General features: G+C 35.4%; 1 protein-coding gene across 8 annotated transcripts in view; it reads right to left on the reverse strand.

Annotated features, from left to right (window-relative positions):
* Positions 1-18,968, reverse strand: part of RABGAP1L (RAB GTPase activating protein 1 like) — a 797,484-nt gene that overhangs the window by 567,884 nt on the left and 210,632 nt on the right. For all 8 annotated transcript variants that reach the window (XM_079939730.1, XM_079939723.1, XM_079939729.1 and 5 more), the window contains 2 exons: positions 5,659-5,725; positions 116-218 (listed from right to left, as the gene is read on the reverse strand). In XM_079939730.1, coding sequence (XP_079795856.1) covers positions 116-218; positions 5,659-5,725 — 170 coding nt within the window. The remainder of the gene's footprint in view (positions 1-115; positions 219-5,658; positions 5,726-18,968) is intronic.

Raw genomic sequence — 18,968 nt, forward strand, 5'->3', positions numbered from 1 at the left:
ACAAGAATAATTCCATTTAAAATGAGCACCAGAATTTTTTTAAACATGGCAAAACAAAATTGTCCATAATGTAAATTTTAAAGTAAATAATAAGGAATTTTTTAAGAAAATTCACCTTTTGGGGTTTCTTCATTAAGTGCCAGAAATATTGGTGCATTGGGGTTCCACATGCCGGTGATAACATAAGCTCTCCCATCATAGCTCTTTCCCATGGATTCCTATAAAAGTTCAAACAGGAATCACTGAGAATATATACATCAAAAAATCATCATTTTAAATTATATCTTACTTTAAGCAATCCAATTTATTAAAATTTGAATTCACAAACAGGGGACTTATTTTCTTTGTAAATTTTTTTCATCCCACAGAAGCATTTCTTTAAATATTAAATTCTCCTACAGCTTTCTCCAGAGTTTCTATTTAGAGACACATACTCTTGGATAAAAGGAGGTATGCCCTTACATGCTGACTCACAAAAACATAATACTGGTATGAAGTTATATTTAACTTTATCTTAGGCTGGTTGTCAAAATCTCACATACCTACACATACAGGATATAGGAAGTTTCTATTAAAACTGTATTACGGATCTCACTGAAGTTAGTTAAACTGAATTAATAGCTAATCACAGGAAAATAGGTTAGGATTTTTCTTCTAATGTTCTAATTTTTAATATATTCTTAAAATATTAATGTACTTTATCACAATGAATACCTTTAAAGTTAATACTTTTATTGCCTATATGCCAGATATAGGTACACTTTCTAACAATCATAAATCAATATTAGGAGACTAATACTGTTTGTAATCAGCACTCAAGGTAATTAACTATCTCCCTCTACCCTCATACTTATCCTCCTTCCGTTCTCTCCTTCTCCTCTTCCTCTTCATTTCCTGCACTCCTTAAGACTTTTACCAAGCCAGCTCTTGACTCTCGCTAAAGCAGCAACTCCACAACTATATGTGGCCTTGAAAGCAAGGCAACACGTAGTTTGTGTGTGTGTGTGTGTGTGTGTGTGTGTGTGTGTGTGTGTGTATGTAGTGTGGGGGAGCTTAGAGGTTGTCCCGTGGGAGAACAGCACACGCATACAAATATGTGCATGTGCAAAAGAGAATTATCCACAATACTTTCAATTTTCTGTACCGATTTCCTTATATTATAAATGGAGAGTGTGAAAAGGGTCAGACTAAAAATAAAAGAGAAAAAACTTTTTTTTCAATATTTCCCCCACACAGATGCTTCTCTGAATCCCTATGAAATTATTGTAGTCATTTGGCAATTACTATGTACATTTTTCTAGTGTACTCGTGATATTTCACTAATCAGATTGTATAGCTTAAGTGCAGGGACCCTGAATTCCAGAGGTGAAATACACTCAGGGCCATGTAAAAGAAACCCACTCAGTACCTCCAACACATTTATATATTCATATCTTTCTCTCTCTCCCTCACTCCCTTCCATGTGCCTATCCTCTCTCTCTACTGTCTAATTAGACATTCAGAACAAGAATGAGCACCTGACCCAAAAAAGTCCAGTCCATTTCTGGACAAGAGCTCGTGCTATGCTTGAGTCCAAAAAAATGAGCTAGACCAGTCAAATTCTTTCTTTCAATTAACAAATACCAAGGAAAGTGGGCAGTTAGCAGTGGGGCTGAAAGGTTTTGATAAGAAGTCAGGTGATGTCAGGCCACATACAAAACAAAGTTATAACAAAATTTAATGTAGGGAAAAATATATAAAGAACAGCAGAGTACTAGGAAACTGCTAAGTGGTAAGAGAGAAATGGAGAAAACAAACACCGAAAAAATCCTTAAAAATAATTAATCCTGTAGTCAAAAAACAAAGGCAGATACAAAGGAGGCAAGTTGAAGGGGAGGAAAGAGAAGGGCAGAGAAGAGGCAGGGAGGGAGAGAAAAGGGCAAGGAGGGAGAAGGGGAGGAGAGGGAGAAAGAGGGAAGAGAAGGAAAGAAGGGAGGCAGGGAGAGGGAGAGAGGAGAAGGTGCAGAAAGACAGAAAGGGGGGCGCAGCACCAGAGGTTGAGAGAACAGGGGCAGCAATAAAGAGTCTCACAGAAAGAGTAAGCCCATGGCAGGAGAGGCAGACAGGAAGAGACCAGATAGAGACCACTTTGCAGGTTTAGGTACAATTTCATGAAGATCAATAACCTCTTTTGCCTTTAAGGTGCTCTAAGTGAATCTTTGTTTCTTGTAACCAAAACAGCCTAACCAAATTAAGCATATTTTTATTTCTTTTTAGTCCTCACAACATACAACCACAATAATACTGTCTTACACATCAAAAGCCCTCAATAGAAGTTTCTCTTTATCAAGTCATTTTTGATATTGAACTAGACATTTCTATTACATAGCCTGGCTTGCTCCCATCCCCTTATGAAGATACTGTCACAATCTTTGCTCTAGACTTCTTTCCTGACTCCTCTGCATGCCCTGGCTCCCCCAGGAAGGCTGACAAGATCAGGGACATCAGGTAAAGGACACCTGGACGACAAAAGCATCTGCCCAAACTAGGCCAGGCTGGAACCACCAGATGCCCTCTTCTTAAGAAAATAAACTGGGAAATATAATGAGAATATGACACTTTGCAATGGAAACATAAGCTGAAGAATCATGCTAATTCATACTAAGCCATGAGTGAACTACTGTCAAGTTATGAGTAAGCTGAAGCTATGAGGTCAAGTAGGCAGACAGCAGGGTAAAGCACACAGATGGCATCAGAAGGAGGAGATAACACAAAAAAATAAAAATAAAAAATGTAAGTTCATGCTAATCCATCCATTCATTAAACAAATATGAGCCTACTGTGAGTCATGCTCTATACCTGTGAGTATCCAGCAAGGAAAACAAAACAAAATGGTCCTGACTTTATGGAGCTGACAGGCTAATGATTTCCAAACAGCAGTTTGTGAGCCATTTGTGGATCATAAAATCAATTTAGTGGATTGTGACCAGACTTTTTAGTCAAGTAGAGGAAAAAAATTGCAGATTTCATCACACATGTAAGAGTTAAGAACTGTTTCATAAAAATTTTACTTTAGCTTTTTTTATACATAAAGATTACAAGTATATTGGATTACAATGTAAATTTTATTTCTGTGAGTCCAGCTACTAGCCTAATGTCAATAAATAGTTAATTGTGAAGATCCACAAAGTTTCTGTGGCGTCTCTAGGACTTTTTTTTTTAATATTATTTTATTTTACCTGCTTCTGAGTTTTTCTAAAAATGGTATTACATTGTTTTTAGTCTTCTGTGACTTGATTTTTTTTTTTAACATCTTTACTGGAGTATAATTGCTTTACAATGTTGTGTTAGTTTCTGCTGTATAGGACTTTAAGTTGTGCTCCAGTTCCATGAAATCTGACTCTACCTAGTTTTCAGCTTTTTGGTACATTCCTGTTAGGCTTTTCCTAGGTATCAATGGCTGTGAATCAAAAATTCTCATTTCCTTATTCCTACTACAAGTATCTTCACCAAACTATTCTCACTCACTACTGGGAGAAAATTGAGAGTCTGTTATCTGTACCCACAAAAAAACCTAACTAATTTTATTTATATATGATTTTATTTACAGACTATGTATAATATATATATATAAGTAATTTGGCTATTTGACTAAAAATATATTTCATTTATAAGTATAACTTTCTCTTTCATGTAGATTTTATATTAAACAAAATTTATAAATTTATAGAAAAGTCTCAGTTCATCTGGCTTATTTAGCATTCAGGGAAGAAAGCCAGCATTGCTTAAAAATTATTCAAGTCAAATAGAAAAGTCTCACAAATTCTGAAATTAAATATAATTAAACACTTTTAAAGTTTGTCAGAATAAAGTGCAAGGTGAAATTTGTTTTCAAAGTGTACACGTATTTGGATGTCATAGAAGAAAAAGTATTAACATCTGGCTCTAGAGGGCAGAACTAAGACTAATTAGGCAAAGTTACAAGGAATATGATTTCAGGTGATTACAAAGGTATAACCTGTAATAACCAGAACTGTCCCATAGTCTTCATTATAAGGTAACAAGTTCCTTTTTATTAGATGTAATGTAGCTAAAGCTCAATAACCGTGTATTAAAGATAGCATGAAGATTAATAGCACTGGTAATAACAAATCACAACTGATCATAATTGTACATATAAACCCTCCAACTCGACCAACTATTTGTGGCACAGGTAAGCCCACCACTCTTTCCAGGAGCTTCAGTGCTGACAAGTCCTTTGATATCAATATGGACTCTTAAAGGTGGAGGGCTGCACCACAAGCAAGACACTAAGACTAAGGGGTTCAGAAGTTCATGCCAGGTCTGTAACTCTATAATCTAAACTTAGGTTTCATAGAAAAATCTTTGCCAGTGATTCACCTTAATCTTTTAAACTCTGAAAAATCATTCTAATTAGGATCTAGGAGCTTATAAGTATTTAATGTCCCTGAAACTACCTCCTCACGGAATTTTCAGGGCTCCAAAATGCTATGCCCTGCCTTAAGTAAAACCACTTGCATAACTGATATGCTGTAAAGAGCGAGGGAACAGAGATGAACCAATACCTAATTCATTTTCACATTTAAAGTAACTGGTTGTCCTTACCTTACCTACCCATGCAGTGCTTCCTCTTTATTTCTGTGGCTCATTGTACCAACTCTATGAGAGCACTTAACCCACTGCTGTCATTACATACTTAAAAGATCTATTTCCATCACAAGATTATGAACCCATAGATGGTAAGAACTGTTTTACCATGTCTATAACACCAGCACTTCACACAATACCTGGCACAAAATTAGGTCCTCAAAAAGGCTGAATAAACCATTCTACTACCAGTAGAAAATCCATGTGATGTTACCATGAAATAACTCAAAGAAAAAGTTGATATAATTTGTGGTATTTAACTGACATTTGCAAAATACAGCTGAAAGGAAGAAAACATGTAGTGCTACCTAAAAAAATCTCAGTTAAGTAAAAAACTTTATACTTATACTAAGATAACTATTTCCTATAACATTTCTAAACCACAAAGTAAATGTTTTCATTAACTGCAATATTAGCAGGTATTTCTGTTTAAAAGTTAAGATGGCTTCCTATTTTTACATCAAATACCAACTCTTAAATACATATTAACCTTCAAGGGCATTCCTTAAATAAGTACCACTCCTAAAGTAAATATACTTTGCTAATGAAAGGTAATCAAGAAGGAAAAATTCAGAAAGGGAAACGCTTTAAAGAAAACAAAAGCATCCATCACGGTACTCAAATTAATAATATTGCATTAAAAAAAATAAAAGGCACCATATTCACTTATAACATTGTGCCTGTTATAATCATGTATTTGTTATTTTGGCTCAAAGAAGAGACACATTCCTAAGAAGTCAAAGAGATGAATAGATGGATATTTTCATTGCATTATCTTTTTATTTGTTTCCCACTTGCATATGCTTTTTTTATGAAAGTTTTCCTAAATCTCTCCCTCATAAGTAATTTTAAGTTTGGGGTTCCAAATTAAATTACTACTATCATAGTAATTGATAGCTGAAAGTTAGAAACAATTTTGACAAAATGACAAAATTTTAAAATAGAAAATACTTTAAAAATATAAAATAACTATCATCTATACTTGGTTAAGGTGCTTAAGATTTTCATTACCATATCCAGTAAATGCATGTCACTGTTCTTCACGTTTCGACCTGGGCTTAATAACATTCCAAAACATCTGAAAATATTGGGGAGGGAAAAAAAAGGAGAAATAAGGTATCAAGAATATATAGAAGCCCAGTGAGCAAAAGTCTCAATAGTAACGATACAATCTGAGCTCTGTACTGACAAATAGCTTTCATTTTTTAGAGAAACATCATAAATAAGAATTCATTAAGATACATAATAAAATCACATAGAAATAAGTTACCTAAATTCCCAGATCTTTATTTTTGCATGTAAAAGATTACCAATGATCAGAAACTGTGATAAAAATAGCCATAAATTGTTAACTGAAACAAAATACAGTAGTGACATATAAATTAGTTTCTGGGTAAAAATGAGATTGTATTTGCTTAGAGTTACTCCAACTAACCTAGTTAAATTAAAAGAAAGAAAATTTTTTTAAAAATTAGAATAAGACACTGTACTCTCTCTTGGCATCAAGCCAGATTAATAGAAACAGTCACCCTGGCCCTCAACAGTCATGTTCACTGAGTAGCCTATATCTTCAGTTTGAAATACTATATCCTCAGTTTGAAAAAAAAAAAAAAAGTTATATGAAACTCATTACTAAAAATGCTGTTATATTAGTGAAGATATTACCCAACATACTGTATACTATTAACTACTTTATTCTGTGCTTCCTAATGCTAGGGAAGCTTTAAGAATCCCATCAACACTACCACTTTGTTTGTAAAGGATTTTCATAAACTCTAAAATTCAGCTAATTCGAACATGTTTTAATATTTGTTAGGATATTATTGTTATTTCTTCTTTATAGGTAAGAAACGTAAAGTCCAGAAAAGTTATTTTACTCAAATTTATGTGGCTATTAAGTAGGTCTTGTACTCGAGAGACAATGTGATCTGTCCACAGTGTGCCTCTCTCTGCCAACAATGCATACCCACACTTACTAGAAAACAGTGTTTTTATTGTAGCTTTCCAAAATTTAAAAGTATGCTATGGAGCATTTTATACAAGACTATAAACAAATTAAATATACCATTTTTTAAGTTTCAAAATAGCGGCAGCTGAGCAGTCAATACTTAATCTGATCTTTGTTTTTCAAAGGTTTAGTTTTCTAGTAGCATGGCTTTTTTTTTTCCATAAACAAGACAAGAGATTAGTCCTGTCCAAATATGAGCTTAGTAAATAGTAAAAACATATATATAATACTTCCTGTGAATATTTGAGGATACCTTGCTCAAGGCATCCAAAAAGATCAAGTATATAGTAAAGATAAAGTCAGTAAGTTCTGAGGAAATTCCGAACATATTATTGTACCAGTGAACAAAATATAACTTACTAAAATAGAAATTATTATAATCTAATATTCATAATTTTAATACGATTCCTTTAAACTGTTATGAACTCCTATAATAAACACTGTCTATACAAATTAAATGCTAATTAATCATGTACTTTATTGTACTATTTCTTCTAAGTTTGCCTTAAATTCCTTATAATAATATAATAATATAATATAATAAAAGAATAAATAAAATAATATTAATATTAAATAAAATAAAATAAATAAAATAATATAATGAATAAAATTCCTTATAAGAATAAAAGAGCTAATATAAATTCCTTATAAGAAAAAAAGAATAAAAGAGCTTAAATTCCTTATAAGAATAAAATAATAAAATAAAAAAAATAAAAGAGAATTTTATTATTCCTTATAAGAATAATAAAATAAGAATATAAGAATCATGTACTTTATTGTACTATTTCTTCTAAGTTTGCCTTAAATTCCTTATAAGAATAAAAGAATAAAAGAATATAAATTTTCAGATATAAAATTTAGTTCCCTCAACTTAAAAGTCGGGTCAGGGCTTCCCTGGTGGCGCAGTGGTTGGGAGTCTGCCTGCCGATGCGGGGGACGCGGGTTCGTGCCCCGGTCCGGGAGGATTCCGCGTGCCGCGGAGCGGCTGGGCGTGTGGGCCATGGCCGCTGGCCCTGCTCGTCCGGAGCCTGTGCTCCGCAACGGGAGAGGCCACGGCGGTGCGAGGCCCGTGTACCGCAAAAAAAAAAAAAAAAAAAGTCGGGTCAATGAGGACAGACGACTTCTCTCACATTCCCTATTCTTTGCTTCAGCTTGCACCTCTCATGGGTTTTAAAATACTATTTTCTATATTATGGTTTTTAAGTTACAAAACTATTATATATACTCATTGTAAAAAGCTAATGAATACCAAAGTGTATAGGGAAAAAATAATTTCTCCTTTCTCTCTCTAATCTCAGACCCTTTGGAACCAATACTACGAGTTTAGTATGCACCCTCCCTACCATTCTTTTGCTCGTTTTGAAAATTTAAAGTTTTATATTGTTTGTCAAGCACTCACAGGTAAGTGGCAAAATGGGTACAATTTTCCTAATATAATGTCCTATCTTAAACTCCACTGCAAAAGGAAATTTAGGTTTTCCTCAAATGGGAACAGACATCACCTTATTTTGATGATCTTTGATGTACTGCTTTTTTCCTGGGTTATAAATAAAAAATCCTGCCACCAACCAACAGTGCGACCCTAGAGAAAGCACCTAACCCCCTTGGGCCTCTGCTTCCTCTTCTAGAAAATGGGAGAGGTAACAATACATGAACTCTAAGGATTTTTCCAGCACTAAAACTGAGTAATTTTTTTCTATCAAGCTGTATTAGTCATTTCCAAAATTATATTTCATTAAAGCACGTAAGGTTTCCTATAGAGACAAGCAAGGTCTATTATGAATAACATGTCAGAAATTAGATAGATATTATTAGCACCACAAGCACCTATTGCAAATATTAAGTGTTTCATTGGGGAGTTCAAAGCGTTCAATCTTCTCTTATTAACTCCATAAATAATGTAGAAAGCAAACTGCTATTACATTTATTTTCTCAAGGATGTCACAGTCTAGTAGGGGAGGAAAATAAGTAAACGGACAATTACAATCTGTACGGTAAGTTCTACGATAGCCGTAAGTACAGAATGTTAACAAAGCAGAGAGAAGACATACCCAACATTATTTAAAATATAGCAAATAGCTAACTTGACCCAAAATTTGAAATCAAACCTCCTAAGAATGGGATGATGGTGTTATCATATTAATAATAATTATCATATTAATTATAGCAGCTGTTTATTGAATGCTTTGTCAGACATTACTATATTGTTGCATTTACATTTCTAAACAACCTCCATAAAACAAATAATAAAACTGGTTTCCGGAAAGTAGAAGTGATTTGTCCAAACCACAAAGCTATTAAGACCGTGACTATGACTCCAAAACTGCAGAGTCTTTTACACATTATACTCTGCCACCTCCCTAGCCTATCAGTAGAAAAGATTATCAATTCCCTGTGTGATCCTGGGCAAGTCACACACTTTAAAGTCTCACTTTCCACATTTCTGGAACACAAATATTACTTGCTTATAGGTTGACTATGTTAATGTAAAGTTGAAATGAAAAAACTCACAGGGAAAGTACACCATAAATTCTAGAGCTGTTGCCGATTATAAATTATTATTACAACTGCCACTATTATTTAGAAAAGAAATTTGGCCTTCCATACTGCCCAGTGAGTCTCTACTCAAAACAGAGATTTAAACAGCTTTTAACACCAAGTTAGCATCCATACAGACACCAAAAGTTCTGCATATCTTGCATGGCTTTAGGGTTAATTGATGGAAAAATAAAGATGAAATGTCACATGTCACATATGCAACACGCTTATAGAGATTCAGTTCTTCTCAGGGCTGGTCACATAGGCATCCTCTGCCTAGCATGTACCAAAAATCCAGACTCCTGAAGGAAAGCTGGTGTTCAGCACAAACCACATTGCTTGTGCTAAAAGTTTAGGCACGGTGAGCCACTATTCTCAGTTCTGGGAATGGTGGAAACCCTCCCGAAAGCCAAGTTTCCAAATACCAGTCAAGAACCAACCTTATAAGCAGGCCTTTTAGGAATGGTAGTGTCAGTCCTCCTATGTTAACTCTTTTCTGTACAGCCCTATTTTGATATTTACATTTTAAGTAAAAAAAAAAAAAAATTAATACAAAACAATATCATCTGTGGGTAAAATAATATGGATTCCTCAGAAGCTCGATTCCATTTAAAATAGTTGAATCAAGCCATATAAAGCTTTGATCAATTATCAAAAGCATAACAATTTTCTATGGTACAATGGAATAATTTACCTAAATATATAAACCTTAAAGAAAACAGATAGAGAATAATTTAAAAATAATACGAGAATAAAGAGGATGGGTAAACTTATTAAAATATATTAAAAATAGAAAAAATCAAATTAATATTTAAAGCACAAATACAATATTCACACGTAAGACTTATTTAACTTTTGTTGACTTGCTTTTTTTTTTTTTTTTGGTTGCACAGCATGTGGGATCTTAGTTCCCCGACCAGGGATCGAACCTGCACCCCCTGTTATTTCACTTTTGTTAATTAACTGCCTAAAGTCCTACTAAATAAAAATAACATTTTATGTAGTCATTCCTCCCACTTCCCTTCAAATCAGCCAAGATCTTTAAAAAGAAAAAAAAACTATGCTGCCATTATAAATAAGAACAAAATATTAGTAACTAAGCAGTGTTTACTAGTGATATAAAATAATTATATCATATCTATAGATACTTAATACCTCCCCTTGTCCCTACCCCAAAAAAAGTCATACAAAAGAGACAAATACAAAGACTTTAGGAAGACTAGCAAAAAGCCTTGGATTCAAATCCTCATGTTGCCTCTTCTTAGCTATTTCTTACCAGGCAAAATAACATGCTTTAGTTTCCTCCCTCTGCCAAAAAAAAAAAGTAAATAAAAAGATAATTTATAGGATTCCTTGCTTTAGTATGAAAAACACTATGCAATAAACACTTGGGATGGATGTTAACATATGGTAGAAATCATTAAATAGTGGTTATTATCCTTGCCATTATTATGACAATTAAAAGACTATCAGTTAAGAAGACTATCTAAAATAAACACTTTTTCCCCCCAGAAATGTATCAGAAAATTTATCTGTGGGACTGGTTAATTTCATTAGATACTAGTTCAATTAGATACTGTCAGTTTAGGTCCAAATAGGAGAGAGAGCACAGAAATAATTTGAACAGGAAAAGTTTATTATAAAAAATTTTTCTCTGTGATAGGAGAGTGACTGTAAAGAGAATTCTAAAGAACAACCTAAGGCTGAGGAAGAGTACCCCAAAGAAGAGCAAACTTGGAAAGAAGATCCTCCCCCTAAAGCTGGTATCCTGACCTCACTGTAGAAGATATGACTGCAGCCCAGTGGATGACAAAGAAGTTTTCTGGACTGCCCAGGCAAAGCTGGACCACAAGCAAACAGGAAACAACCCTCTAGGGTGCAGGTAGCCAAGGGTGGCCGGCAGGTGAACAAAGGAAATCAGGACTCCCGGAGGCAGCTCAGAGGCAGAGTGGTACAAAGCCTGAGGCCCACAGTGTCTGTATCTGGAGGGCTGCAGGAAGATCTCACTGAGCCAGGACCAGGACTATGAGTTCACAGGGGGAATGCATGCACTGTGTGCACAGCTGGAGCACAGCAGCACTGGATGTCCCAGAATCTTGTAGCAAGAGCAAGAACAATCACAGCACACCAGAACCAAGAAGAGTCTCTCCCTCCTGCGGTATCTCTCCAGCACCCTCTACTGGCACAATTTAATATTGTGCTTGCTGCAAAGAAGATGCATAAAGTTGCACTAATGCAGATCAAGTAAGAGGGTAGATTTGGAACCAAGAGGCAATAAATTGATAATTGGCATAGGATACAGTTAAAATACCTCATCTCTTCTAATAACTTAACAGCCGGGTTAGAAATCAAAATTTCTTAAACCAATAAATTAAGAAGTTATTTTCTTAAAGTAAATCAAGAATGTAAATTGGTATAGCCACTATGGAAAACAATATGAAGATTGCTCAAAAAGTTAAAAATAGATCTACCATATGATCCAGCAATTCCACTTCTGGGTATATACCCAAAGGAAATGAAAACAGGATATCAAAGAGATTAACTGCACTCTCATGTTTATCGCAGCATTACTTGCAACAGCCATGATATGGAAACACCCTAAGGGCCTGGCAGTAAATGAATACATAAAGAGGATGTGGTATATACAGTGGAATATTATTCAACCATGAGAAAAAAGGACACCCCACCATTTGCAACAACAAAAGTGGATCTTGAGGACATTATGCTAAGTGAGATAAGCCAGACAGAGACATAAAACTGTATGATATTACTTATATGTGGAATCTAAAAATGTCAAACTTGTAAAAACAAAGAGTAAACTGGTGTTTACTGGGGAGTGGGGGAACAGGAGAGATGTTGTTTAAGAGTACAGACTTGCAACTAGTAGTAAATAAGTCCTAGAGATCTAACACACAGTATAGTGAATACAGACAACAACACTGTATATAATCAAACTTTCTAAGAGACTAGATCTTAATTATTCCAACCTCAAGAAGAAATAATTGATAATTATATGACATGACAGAGGTATTAACTACTGCTACAATGGCAATCATATTACAATATATAAATGTATCAAATCAACATGTTGTATACCTTAAGTTTACACAATGTTATATGTCAAATATATTTCAGTTTAAAAAAAACCAAACTACTACATTTGAACAACCTGGAACTCTCTCCTCTGCTAGGACCTGGTAGCCCCTTTGTCCATAACTATCTTGATTAGTCACCTTAAGTTAAATAAAGCTAAGTAAAGATCTTTTGCCATTGGAAAAACAATTAATTAAGAAATTATTATTATATTATAGAAGCATACTATGATTTACAAAAGAATTCAAAAAGAGCTCCAGTAGAGGTCTATCGATTGTACCAATGTCAATTTCCTAGTTTGTACATTATACTATAGTTATGTAAGATGTTACTATTGGGGGAAGCTGGGGGAAGTGTACATGGGGCCTCTCTATACTATTATTTTAACTTCCTATGAGTCTGTAATTATGTCACATTTAAAAGTTCATTTGAAAATGAGCCCTGGGCTTCCCTGGTGGCACAGTGGTTGAGAGTCCGCCTGCTAATGCAGGGGACACGGGTTCGTGCCCCGGTCTGGGAAGATCCCACATGCCACGGAGCAGCTGGGCCCGTGAGCCATGGCCACTGAGCCTGCGCGTCCGGAGCCTATGCTCCGCAACGGGAGAGACCACAACAGTGAGAGGCCCGCATAACGCAAAAAAAAAAAAAAAAAAAAAAAAAGAGCCCCAAGACATCTACAATAAACTTAGAAAAACTTTTCACAGAAAGCAATGTAGGTTTTCATTGCTAATATGAAAAAAGTAGTTCTTAAGATACGATGCTAAAAAGGTAATAGTATTATATACATACCTCTGGAGTGCCACCACCCCCCACCACTGGGTGCCAGCGAAAGCTAGCAATGGAAGACACTGAAAATTCTGTCCTAATTACAAGTTCCAGTCCAAAAGCTCAGAGAAGATAGAAGCTTCCAATTTCTCATTCTCCAAAGCACCTGATGATGCCGATAACTCTATCAATTGTCACTTGAAACAACTATCAGAGAACAATGAAAGTATTTTGTATAAATATATCCTGTTTTTCTAAGGTAAAAGAGAGTTACCTTTCTACTGCCTTATATGAAAACTCAAAGAAGACAAATGAGTAAGTTCAAAAACAGCTTGTAAAATATTATGCAGGGGCTTCCCTGGTGGCGCAGTGATTAAGAATCCGCCTGCCAATGCAGCCAGCCAACACAGGTTCAAGCCCTGGTCCAGGAAGATCCCACATGCCGCGGAGCAACTAAGCCCAAGCACCACAACTACTGAGCCTGCGCTCTAGAGCCCGTGAGCCACAACTACTGAGCCCACGTGCCACAACTACTGAAGCCCATGCACCTAGAGCCCATGCTCCGCAACAAGAAAAGCCACCACAATGAGAAGGCTGCGCACCACAACGAAGAGTAGCCCCCAATCACCGCAACTAGAGAAAGCCATGTGCAACAACAAAGACCCAATGCAGCCAAAAATAAACAATTAATTAATTAATTTAAGAAATATATATTATTCAGACTTTGGATCACCCCACTAACTTTTGGTCATTTTCAGGATGGAGAAAAATGACGTCCATTAAGAAAAATTATTAAGACATCTAAAACTCGTGATTTTACATCTAGGCAACTTAAAGTCAGTGACTTGAGCTCCTTTCTAAATAAAACTATTTAACAACTTGCTAGGGTGAAGGCAAAAATAAGTGCTACATAAATTCAGCAAAAGACCCTCAGAATGGTCTAACAACCAATTATATCAGCCCCAAAATAATTAACAGTTCAGGTTCTACTATCTATCTACTTTAGGAATATCAAATCATATTAGAAAATTGCTTATTCTGTGAGAAGAAAAGAGCCCTAGGTGATTTTCTTTTTTCAGTACTCCACGGCTTGGAAACACTTTCCTCAAGAAAGTAACACAAGGAAAGGTACCTGTCAATCACTCATGCTATGAGGTATGGTACTTAACACTTCAACTTCTCACTATGTAGTGTTTGCTGCAAGCCAGAAAGCACAAATTAAGAACTGAAGCAGAATTTATTATCAAAACAGGCACATCTCTGAATCACTCTACAAATGATCAAACTGCTTTCTAATAATGATGTGTTTTATATTTTATATATATATATATATATATACTTTAATGTATATGTAGACTGTACTCCCCAAAATTAGGATCAGATAAAAGTGATTCATGGAAATTCTTTCTTCCTAGTAGTAATGGCCCATGTTACTCAGTACAAACAGAGCTGTATACTTAAAACAAATCTAGTAATTATACTCTGCTTGCTGTATCAATACTTCATTCTGGTTCACACATCAAGCATCAGGGCAGATCCCTGGGAACAAAGTGATCTGACAGACATAAAACCCTGAAGCCAAAATTCTCTTCCCAACTAACCCTCCAAAAGGCCTGGAATTACCATCATTAGAACTCCACTTCTTGTTAGGGAGCTGTAAAGAGACCCATTTTCCAAATGTATATGGTATTATTTTCCCTGAATTACTTTATGACAAATTAAGAAGTAATACTTGGCAAAAATCAACTAGTCAGAAAATTAATACAGCAAGAAATGAAAAATTTCCCCCTCGCTTTTCGGGTATCTAGCAAAACCAGCAATCTATTCAAAGCATTGATGTGGGTGCTATATAATAGTGTTAGGGTATTTAAAATACTAAATAAAGCTTTAAAAATCCGCATCAATTTGTGGTATGTAAGAAAATCTTTTGCAGTATTTCTACACACGATGAGACCAAAACCCATGAAAATGCCAGCTGGAGAGGGACAGAGAAGATTGCTGTCTCCACTTTGGAAACACCAGAAAGAGAATGACCTGTTCAGATCTGCTTTAACATTTTAACTGGAGCCTCTCAATAATTAGGCTTAGGCTGCTCTTCTCACACACTTCAGATTACAATCATCTTGCTTTCTCCTCTCAGCTCTTATTGTTGGTCTTCTCATCTACAAATCTATCAGCTTTTCTCCCAGGGCACGGTGCCCCTGGGTTTGAAGTCACTGAACAATCACTTGGATGCCCATCTATACTCTCACTTTCAAATTCTGCTGGAAATACACCAAAGAATGCCAATCCATTTATTTTCTAACTGGTTTGATTAATTTTAAACTTAGCACGTAATCAAAATTTAATTGGGTACAGTCTCTAGAAGTATACACTCAGAAGTCAGATGGCCTTGGTTTAAACCCTGGCTCTATCAGTTCCTGGCCAAGTGACCAAGTTACTTAATCTCATTAAGCCTCTGTCTCATCTTCTGCAAAAAAAAAAAAAATAGGGTAATAATTAAAATGTTTTCCTTACATGTTGTTATGACAATTAAATTTTACAATGGCCATCACACAAAAATGTTAATATTATTTTCTTTCTTACGTACAGTTCCTAAATAAAGCTTAACTTGTAAAATCTAACACAGGTGACTGAGAAAAGCAAAAGAACATTAGAAATTTTCAACATGTGAGAGCATTTTTCACATACCCTCTAAACAGGTTAGGATTCTATTAGGTGCAATGTTCTATTACTCTCTGCACATTACAGTGAATGTAGTCAATACTCTTAACTTTATAAAATTTCTATATACTTTTTATTCATTTACTCAACAAGTTTTTAAAACGAAGTAGAGAGTAAGAATATTTATTCTAGACCAGATAGACTTGGTATTTAATTGTATAACCTTGAGAAAGCTATTTAACCTCTCTGTGCCTCAGTTTCCCTGACTGTACAATGAAGATAATAGTACCTATACCTCATAAGTAGCACCTAGAACAGTGCTCAGCACAGAGAAAGTGCTAAGTAAGGACTAAGTAACTACAAAGCTCTGGTTCCTAGCACAGAGCTAGATATTGGAGATTCTGAGATAAATGACACAGTACTTGCCTTCAAAGGGGTTGAGACCAATAATCACAGTATAATTTGTCAAATATCTACACATGAGGAATGCTTGAACACTTGAATGCACAGAGAAATAGATTTTTTCATGATAAAAACTAATATTTTTAAAAACCAAAATACTGCAAATTAGCATTCAGAATGGCTGACGGGTACACTGCCGTTCAATATATTATTCTTTCTACTTGTGTGTATGTTGGAAATTTCACTTAATGGGAAGTTGTTTTTAAAAATCATTTTCTCATAAAGTAAGCCAAAATTATGTAATTTGAAGGATTTACTTTCACACCGATATCTTTATACCATAAATGAACTTTGTCAGCAGCAATGCTTTAAAAAAAAAAAAAAAAAAAAAACCAGAGGTTAAGAATTCTCATGACAAGACTGCCACCTACTGGATTACCTTAAATTCCACTACATACATTTTGTGATTTAAACACATTAAGTACCACATATAATCCAATAAAAGGCAAGAGTTTCTTTTTTGAAAAAACAAAGATAAATCGAAGTATTTAAAAAATACCCCATATCACAGGAAATTCTGTCTGCTATGTTGAACAAAGTATTCTTTGGGGAAGACCCATTAGCCTGAAGCAATCTCAAGTTAATTTTAGTTTGGATGTTTAGAGACAGAATGTGTGAAAAAGGAGGCAAAAACACTTAACAGATTTGGTAATTACTGCTGAGCATATGAACCCATAGTTGTTAAATATTATCATCGACATTAATTATATTAAAATAAAAGCAATATGTTAAGTGGTTATATATGGAATGAATTTTTTTAGCCATCTTAATGGTATACAAATGGTAGGTAAAATTCTGGCTTAGGTAGAATTTCTAATGATAATGATATATACTGATTCAAAAAGTGCTTTAACTCAAACAACTTGAGATAATGTGCTCTGGAAAAATGCCTTAAAATTATTCAAAAAGTAGCTTAAGTGATGATGAAGACACTAATGTGGAAGATCATTGTGGAGAGTCTGAATAAATTTGTCTTATGAACATGAGGGGGAAAAAAGCAACATTTCTAAGTTATTATGTATAATATATTTTAAATGTATGCATAAATGTTTATCTAAGTTAACAAAGAAAACATAATTAGGTATCTGACTATTTCACCTATATTCACCAAGGTTTCTATATTTAAGTTAATCCAAGACTGGATCAGACAAGAATTATGAATGAAAGCTAAACCAAGGAGGAAATTTTGATGAGAAGCAAGATATTTTCATGGGTCTCCCCACAAACTGCTTACTAGCTGCAAGGGAGGCGGGGGGGAAAAGGAATTACAATGGAGAAACCAGACATCTTGACTGGTAATCAAATTTAACATCACCAGAAAGGGACAGAGGGTTATCAAGCACCTCCAAATGTGATACACTGTGAAGGAGAGAACATCACCTATGCAAATAAACTATCTGAATTTAATCATGAGGAAATATTAGATAAACCCAAACTGAGCAATGTTATATTAAAAAGAGGGGAAAGGAGGAGTAGGAGGACATGGAGTTCATCTCTCTCCACGGATGCGGGGAAAGGAGGAGTAGGAGGACGTGGAGTTCATCTCTCTCCACGGATGCATCAGGAATATATTTATAGATGCAACAACTCTCATAGAACACTGGCTGAACACTAGCAGAAGACCTTGGACACCGGAAAGGACTGTAAAGATCCCTGCATAACTGGTACAAACAACTTGTGGGGGCTTGGTTCCTTGACTGGAACTTGGGCCTCAGACTCTGAGGTGGGAGCACCAAGTCCAGGACACTGGACCACTAGAGAATTCCTGGCTGCAGGGAAGATTAACCACCAAGACCTCTCACAGAGGCCTCTATCTGAATCCAAGACCCGGCTCCACTGAATTGCCAGCAGCCTCTAGCACTGGATGCCTCACATAAAACAACAAAGACAGGAACACAAACACACCCATCAGTACACAGACTACCTAAAGTCATACTAAGCTCACAGACACCCCAAAACACACCACCTGACATGACCCTGTTCAACAGGGGGAAGACTCAACTCTACCCACCAGAACGCAGGCACAAGTCCCTCCCAACACGAAGCCTACGCAAGCCACTGGACCAGCCTCACCACTGGGAGCAGAGCTAACAGAAGCAAGAGGAACTATGACCCTGCAGCCTAGGGAAAGGAAACCTCAAATACTGTAAATGAGACAAAATGAGAAGACAGAGAAATATCTTTCAGGCAAAGGAGCAAGATAAAAACACACAAGACTGAATAAATGAAGAGGAAATAGGCAAACTACCTGAAAAAGAATTCAGAGTAATGACAGTAAAGATGACACAAAATTTCAGAAATAAAATAGAGAAAATACAGGAAATGTTTAACAAGGACCTAGAAGAACTAAAGAGCAAACAAACAGTAATGGACAATACAATAACTGAAATTAAAAATATGCCAAAAGGAATCAATAGCAGAACAACTGACGCTGAAGAACAGATAAGTGAGCAGGAAGATAGAATGGTGGAAATAACTGCCGCAAAGCAGAGTAAAGAAAAGGAATGAAAATAATGGAGGACAGTCTTAGAGACCTCTGGGACAACATTAAGCGCACCAACATTTGAATTATAGGGGTCCCAGAAGAAGAAGAAAAAAAGAAAGGGTCTGAGGAAATATTTGAAGAGATTATAGTCAAAAACTTCTCCAACATGGGAAAGGAAATAGTCAATCAAGTCCAGGAAGTGCAGAGAGTACCATACAGGATAAACCCAAGGAGAAACACGCCAAGACACATATTAATCAAACTAACAAAAATTAAACACAAAGAAAAAATATTAAAAGCAGCAAG

This window comes from Stenella coeruleoalba, assembly GCF_951394435.1.
Source record: "Stenella coeruleoalba genome assembly, chromosome: 1".
NCBI classification, from domain to species: Eukaryota; Metazoa; Chordata; class Mammalia; order Artiodactyla; family Delphinidae; genus Stenella; species Stenella coeruleoalba.